Below are 8,058 nucleotides of genomic sequence, written 5' to 3'. Positions count from 1 at the left end.
ATTTCATTACAACAAATACACAAAATAATGTTCTTTTTAGCAACATCATATGACCCCTTTAAAATTAAATTTCATGTTAATTTTTGTTAAAGTTTTAGTAACTTTATTGTGTTTTTGTCATTTTTGTTCGTTTTTGTTGTTTTTAAAAATGTCTATGTAGTTTTCTTTTTTCAGTTTTAGTTTTATTTATTTTAGTACATCAAGTTAAACGAAATGAAATCAAGAAATGTTGCCTTTAAAACTAGCTGAAATAAATTAAGTTTTAGTTAACAATAATAACACTGCTCTGAAGAGTTTTACTTTTTAAGAGTTTTATATATATATATATATATATATATATATACAGTATAGACAGAACAGAAGGAAGAAGATCATACAGGGTTGGAACATCTTGAGGGAGAGTAAAAGACAGAATTTTCATTTTTGGGTGAACTATACCTTTAAAGCCACGAGAGGGATTATTTGAACTCCATTTAGTGTGTATTTAGTTTCTACACGAGTAAAAATAGCTCAACTTTGTGGTTTGACTACATTTGTATTTTCTATATACAATATATTAGAGCGTCTGTCTTGAGACCGTTTGTCTTAAAGGAACAGTTCGCTTGAAAATTAAATGTATACCTTATTTACTCAAATCGGTTTGAACGAATCGAATCATGAATCGGTTGATTTGAATAATTTGATTCACTGACTGAAAGCTCCAGTCGCAGCTTAAGTAAACAACTTGCTGCAGGGTAATTTTCACTGAAAAACTAATTAAATTCTTCGGAAGACTTTGAATATTGGAATATTGTTCGATGCTTTAGGTTAAGTTTTTTACAGTGCTATTTTTTTTTGACATTTTGGAGCTTCTGTTTACTATAAACTGCCATTTTATGAAAATTCTGCTTTAAGATTATTCAGTAAATTTAATTTCATTGCTACACAGATGTAAGAAAGCCAACATGAGGGCGAGTATGACAATATTCAATTTGAGGTGTCTGTTGCCAGCCACATACAGCTGCCTAGCAAAGTCAGTTTTTGATCCCTGACCTAGTTTGGTTTTCTGTTTACTGTCTGGGGTGTGCATATCACTCTAAAAGTCCTACGGCCAGACATTCCTTATGGCTCAAATCTACCCAGAAGAGATGAGAGAGCCTATTACAAGGTCAGCTGAGAGAGAGAGAGAGACATGGAGAGAGCACATCTGGTCAGTAGAATTTGCATCCTTGTAGGTTTGGTTTAACAGAAGCTCCATTTTGTAAGAGGTAAAGAGAGAGGCCCTCATCAAAAGTAAGTGTTTTATTCTTAAATGGTCATTTACTCTCATTTATGTCACTTGATGCGTTTTGATGAATTGTGAATTTTTAGTTACACAAAACTGCTTACTATCCATCATTTAGATCATTTTGTTTCGTTGTATTTGTTTAGGAAGCTGTCCTTTTATTGTATAGTCCCTTATTTAATATTTAAATAAATATATGGTATATGTTTATAATAATATTGCATTGCATATAACCCATTTTCTAGCCTCTCACTATTTAAATAATAACTAAATTTTTATTATTATGTGTCAATGTGTTTTGCTTATTTTTGTAGATATTTTCTTGGCTTGTGTCTAAAATTGGAACTCAATTTAGGTTAAATCTAGTTTAGTAAATGGTTCACAGTGTGTTTTCTGGTCAGCTGATACCAATTATCATTGCTGAAGACAGCACATACTTTTGATCGAGTATCACCCTATTCATTTGTGCTCAGTCTGTTTCAGTGTATTGCATTTCTTGTTCACTGTAAATTATTATGTAGCTCTAATTAAAATTAATCAGCTTGAATGAAATCTGGTGCTAGTTAGCATGAATGGTTTAATACGTGCTGTTGCTGTGTGAAATAGCAGAATATATACTGAACTTTTCCCATGCATTGCATGTATTCTATATTTTTACAACAGTGCATTTGTGAAAGCCGGTCTCTGTGCTTCACTCATTCCTCTCCAACACCCATTTGCGAGGATTTTCTCACTAACAATGGCCGTCCTGCAAAGTGGCTGAGCTCTGCATTCCGCTCCTTACTCTCCATGACTAGCTTACTCTTCTTAATTAACAGATCAATTATTAACAGAACTTATTTTGTGATAAAGTACATTCTTTTCAGCAAAAAAAAAAAAAACATATATGTATATACGTATATACACAGTATATATGGAGGAAGACATCTCATCATCGAAAAGCAGCTAAATAAATATTCAGATTACCAGGAATAAATTGTGTTAGCACACCGATTTTTATGACAGTTTTTAAAATAGCAAACTGCATAGCAACAAAAATGTCTAGAAAGGCTCCTACATTTAATACATGTGATATTTACAGAGTAGGAGTGGAGTTGGAAACCATCATGTATTCTCAATTCATTCTTTCACTGAAGTGAATGCTGGTGTGGTTCAAAAGTTTGGGGTTGGTAGGATTATTTCATATTTTTGAAAGAAATATCTTATGCTCACAAAGGCTGCATTTGGTGAAAAATACAGCAAGTACAGACCCCAAACTGTTTCATGGACAGTGAGCTAGCAACATGCAAATGCAACCAAATGATCACATGAGAGAGATTTTCAATGCAGGGTTTATTTGCTGCATAGTAACCACCCATCTCATTAGACCATGACAATAGAGGAATGACTGGAGAGATGAAAGCACAGCAATGAATGAGCACATTAATTTCCATATACATTCATCTCATGACCTGCAGGAGTACAGACCTAGGCGGTACCAGAGTAATCAGACAGCCTAATCATATTGGATACATTAGTGTATGTGTCTGCTGTCTTGGAAGGTGATAGAATTGTATTATTTTAACATTTAATTTACGCAGACAGTTCAGAGGGATGCACAGTAATATCTGGCTGAGTTAAATTTTTTTTTTATTTATTTTTTTTTTTTTACAGTTTTTCACTGATTGGTCCATTATAGGACCTCAGTGAAGCATGGCTCACATCAAAAACATGCAGAGATGGACTAAAAAAAAAGAAACTGCTTATGCTGGCATAATTCTTAATATTGCTTGCTGTATTATTGCATGTACACTACCGTTCAAAAGTTTGGGGTCAGTAAGATTTTTTTTCTTGAAAGAAATGAATGCTTTTATTCAGCAAGGATGCATTAAATTGATCAAAAGTGACAGTAAAACAATAAAATAAATGCGGTTCTTTTGAACTTTCTATTCATCAAAGAATCCTGAAAAATGGTATCGTTTCCACAAAGGTATTAAGCAGCACAACTGTTTTTAACAGATAATAATAATTAGAAATGTTTCTTGAGCACCAAATCAGCATATTAGAATGATTTCTAAAGGATCATGTGACACTAAAGACTGGAGTAATGGCGTAATGACATAACAAGAATAAATTACATTTTAAAATGTCTTAAAACATAAATCACTTCACCTGATTTGAAATGTATTATGAGTTTACTAAGGTTTATGAATCTGTGTCTGACTCTAGTGTTGCTGGGCTGGTGTGTCGGGGCCACAGTGCTTTTATATGTGTTGTACTCCTGGCTCATCCCCACTGCTGTGCAGTTCAATGGCAGTCTGGCGTTACTCTGGCACGATGTCATCGTTGAGCGTGCTCTTGATACTCTGACCAGATCAACTCGACCACAGGTGACTCAGTCAGTCCTGGCTAAACACAGCTTTCTATCGCCAAAATTACAGCGTGTACTTGTTCTCTATCTGCAACTAGGATGCATAATGGGATCTTAATACTGAGGGAGTTTAATGATGTTAGACTTTTGAGGCCCATAAAGTAAACAAAGTCATCACCAGACCTCTTTATTCTTTGTTGTGACCAGCGTCTGCTGAAAGTAGTACAGAAGCATGCAACCCGTGGTGACCCTCAGAGTGTGATCTCGGCCATTGATCATTTCTGCCGACACAGTGAATGGGCTATGAACGTTGGAGATGAGAAAGGTCAGAGCACTGTTTTTATACTTTATTTCCAGACTCATGTCAAATGATTTTTTTTTTCAAGAATTTTTGGACAAAATCTGAAAGAAAAATGTGTGTTGACACAAAACAAAATGTATTTGTTTAAGATCTTTTTTCTGAAAAAAATTTGAATATGGTTGCTCCAAAATAAGAAAACAGGTTTCATTAAATATGTAATTTTTGTAACTTAACTGAAGGTCAGTAAGTAAAAAAAAAAAAAAGAAGAAATTAATACTTTTTTTTGGCACTGGCACATTAAATTGACCAAAAGTGTCAGTAAAGACTTTTACATTGTTGCTAAAGATTTCTATTTCAAATAAGTCCTGTTCTTTTAAACTTTCTATTCATCAGAAAATCCTAACATGTGTCATGGTTTCCAAGTAAACATTAAGCAGCACAACTGTTTTCAACTTTGTTGATAATAATAAATGTTTCTTGAGCACCAAATCAGCATATTCAAATGATTTCTGAAGGATCATGTGACACTGACTGGAGTAATGGCTGCTGAAATTTCAGCTTTGCCACCACAGAAATATATTGCATTTTAATAGATTCAATTAAAATGTTAAAATATATTCAAATAGAAAACTGTTATTTTAAATGGTTTTAAAGGTGCTGTATGTAAGTTTTTGACTCTACTAAAGCATAAAAATACCATAATATGTTTGCAGATATTTAAGAAACATGTTAATTTAACATACTTGTTTATCTGAAAAACAATGCTACAGTCAGTTATTCTCCTTTGAAAATGTGTGTTCCGGGCCGGAATGTCGTCTCTGTTTTGGTTTGTGAAACCCGCCCACTGCCAGTTTACCCAATTGTATTTCGGCACCCCGGGTTGCCAGTTGGTGGAAAACACAGCGTATTTCATTTCATTCATTGTCAAGTGCACTCGTTCTTGTTGGTGTCGTCAATCTGGCAACATGCGTGTGCGTCAAGTCTGAGGAGGAGGGGCCGGGTGAAAAAACCCCTCTCCAATATTTTGAATTTGGACTGCAATACCTAGTTCAACCACTCGGTGTCAATCCTACATACAGCACCTTTAATTCTTCGCAATTTTACTGTATTTTTGATTACATAAATGCAACCTTGTTGAGCAGAAAACTCTTCTTAAAAAATAAAATAAATAAAATCTTACCCTTTTCAAACTTTTGAACTGTATTTTTGATCAAATAAATGCTGTATTTTATATCAAATAAAAGTCTTGGTCAGCATAAGGGACTTCCTTAAAACACAGAAAAAAAACGACCCCTAACCTTTGAACAGTAGTGAATATTCTTTATTGCTTTGCCTCTGAATAAAAGCATCTGACAAATTACTTTACTGTTTAATGTCCAAAATACGTTTAAAGATGAAGAAATACAAATGTATTTCTATTGGAATCTGCATGTATTGCATCCATTCAACTCAAATTCAATAATTTGTGTAATTTTTACAAAGCCAACTACAATTTTAGTGTCTATACTCTCAGGCTCTATCCTGGACTCAGTGGTGAGTGAGTTGAACCCAGAGAAGGTCCTAGAGTTGGGCACATATTGTGGATACTCCACAGTGCGCATCGCTCGTCTGCTTCCTCCTGGAGCTCGACTGATAACACTGGAGTTCAATGCAGATTATGCTGCAATAGCTCGACAAGTAATCGCCTGGGCGGGTCTTGAAGACAAAGTAAGGGCCCTGTTCCTCCACAAACAGATTTCACATTGTTTACATACAGTAATCCTTATTCATCTGAACATTATGGTTGTAGCCTATATATTTAAAGGATAAGAGTCATTTCTTGTTTATCATGCCTTGAGCTAATGTTTTACTTCATCAGGTCCAGCTTGTCGAAGGTGCGTCTGAAGATTGGATCCCACGCATGAAGGAGCACTTTGGAATTGAAACATTTGATTTTGTTTTTCTGGACCACTGGAAGGACCGTTACCTCCCTGACACAAAATTAATGGAGGTGTGTTTGATTCTGACCACTGTAATCTCATTCAATCTCAGTTAGAGATTATGGTGTCTCTTCCTGTAGCCCAAACAGTAGAGTATGGCACTAGCAAATGTCAAGGTCATGGGTTCGATTCCCAGAGAAAGCAAAAAGTCATATAAATGTAAATGTGTACCTTGAATGCAAGTTGCTTTGTATAAAGTGTCTGCCAAATGCAAAAATGTCCAAAATTTTCTGAATTTACTGCTATGCCAGTATTCTCTTCTCGGTTTTGCTCACTACGTTTATATCCAACATTTTCTACTCTTCTCTTTTTCTATCTTCTTTGTTTGTAGGATTGTGGTCTGCTAAGGAAAGGCACCGTTCTGCTTGCTGATAATGTGATCTGTCCAGGAGTCCCAGACTATCTTGAATATGTGCGCAATAGCCTTTCTTATAAAAGCTACTATTTTAAATCCCATTTAGAGTACACCAAGGCAGAGGACGGCTTGGAGAAGTCTGTGTTTTTGGGCTAGAGATATACAGGGATGGTTCATATGCTTAAAAATTGGACTTTTGCTGAGAGTTTATGCTCAGAGTTTCTGAGACCCAGCATGAGGTATATTTTAAATGATTTATTATCATAAGTCCCTAAGATGTATTCAGGACACACGGTTCTGCATTTTACTTGATCAATCCAGAGGTTTTACCACTCTGTACCACTAGAGGGTAGGATCACATTTAAAATGACTGAAATGTGTGGTTGTGTCTAGACCAGACCCCTCTTACAGTTTAACCAGAACTTTTTATCTGAAAAAAGCAAAACATTTTATAACAATGACTTTATATCACATATTTGTGTTTGTACAGAAAATAGGACTTTTGTAGGTTGTTTTAAGGTTATTCTGTAATAATTGAAACTATGCCACTTTGTGTTCATGAAGATATACAAGTCTGCAGTGATGATAATGACGGGCATTTGGAGTGTGCTAATTTGATGTATTTGTGCAGTATTGATAATAGCATGGATTGCAGTTGTATTAGTTTATTTGGTTTCAAAACATTTGGTGCATATTCTTGTATGCTTTTTACTAATTTTTTTGTTTTTACTATAAATTTAAATTTTTTTGTCTCTAGCATTTATATTTTTTATTCGTCTAAATTTTTAAGGTAATAAATTAATTAGCTGTTACTATTTTACTGTAATTTTTTGTTTTTGTCTGTTAACTAAGTTATAAAAAGACATTTTCTTTACCTCACCCTTTCTTTCTTTCTTTCTTTCTTTCTTTAACACAAACTTGAGGGCCTGCATAGAAGTTGTTGTCTCAAATACCAAGACTATAAAGATGCAGACAATTACATTTTTATTGAATGTTCAGATCCCTCAGATTGTTATATCCCACAACTTGAATTGACAGTTATAAATCTATAATAGCATCTCAAATTAAATGCTACAGCCCATTAAAATATAGCTACCTTGTGATTTATAATAGATGAAGCATCTCGTAAAAACATACAGATAGTAATACAGATAGTATAGCTGTATACTTCAACTCAGTTCATCTGTAAGCACACTAATAAATAAATTAAAATATTACAAGCACCTTAAATGATCTGTGGACAAGGAATATTTTGTCACTCAATTGCTGGTTTGCTTTAAAATGTAATATGATGCGTTTATTTGAACAATTCATTCATAACATAAAGCAAAAGATGAACAGTGAACAAAAAGTGAAAAGTGAACAGTCAGTCAGTATGTTGGGAATGTAAAAAGCCATTAGCCCATATGTATTTCAGCGATGGTGCTATTATGGACTAAAGTAAGGCTATACAATACCATTTAAAAACACACGTGACCTTGAGGTCAACTAGATTATCTGTCTTTATAAAAAGGCATAAAAGTCATTCTAAAATGTAGCTACTAAACAAAGCATATAAATCATTATGAGGAGACCAGATTGTTGCGTATATATAAACAGACGGCCTGAATGCAGAGAACTATATCTAGCAGTTCACATTAAAAATATATACGGTCCATCTTTCTCAGAGACTTCTCAAATGCATGCATGTGGTAATCCCAATCTGTGCCCATTAGTGCACACTGAGAGAGACTGAGTGGGTGAGTGAGTGACAAAGTGAGAGAGAGAGGGAAAGAGACAGAGTCAGGGGGCTTTTAAAGGATTTGACAG

General features: G+C 34.5%; 1 protein-coding gene across 2 annotated transcripts in view; it reads left to right on the top strand.

Annotated features, from left to right (window-relative positions):
* The window catches only part of LOC107749462 (catechol O-methyltransferase-like), a 19,039-nt gene extending 12,042 nt beyond the window's left edge, over positions 1-6,997 (top strand). The window contains exons 1-6 of one of the 2 annotated variants that reach the window (XM_016564627.1): positions 1,176-1,272; positions 3,473-3,633; positions 3,822-3,939; positions 5,429-5,622; positions 5,774-5,905; positions 6,226-6,997. In XM_016564627.1, coding sequence (XP_016420113.1) covers position 1,272; positions 3,473-3,633; positions 3,822-3,939; positions 5,429-5,622; positions 5,774-5,905; positions 6,226-6,405 — 786 coding nt within the window. In that variant the 5' untranslated portion in view covers positions 1,176-1,271 and the 3' untranslated portion in view covers positions 6,406-6,997. Of the gene's footprint in view, positions 1-1,175; positions 1,273-3,472; positions 3,634-3,821; positions 3,940-5,428; positions 5,623-5,773; positions 5,906-6,225 lie in introns of those variants that run through there. The other variant, XM_016564628.1, reaches the window with a different exon arrangement.
* Positions 6,998-8,058: the final 1,061 nt, after the last annotated feature.

Source organism: Sinocyclocheilus rhinocerous, unplaced genomic scaffold (assembly GCF_001515625.1).
Source record: "Sinocyclocheilus rhinocerous isolate Xijiao unplaced genomic scaffold, SAMN03320098_v1.1 scaffold889, whole genome shotgun sequence".
Classification (NCBI taxonomy): Eukaryota; Metazoa; Chordata; class Actinopteri; order Cypriniformes; family Cyprinidae; genus Sinocyclocheilus; species Sinocyclocheilus rhinocerous.
The sequence above is the reverse complement of the archived record's forward strand: the minus strand, read 5'-3'. Positions and strand labels throughout refer to the sequence as shown.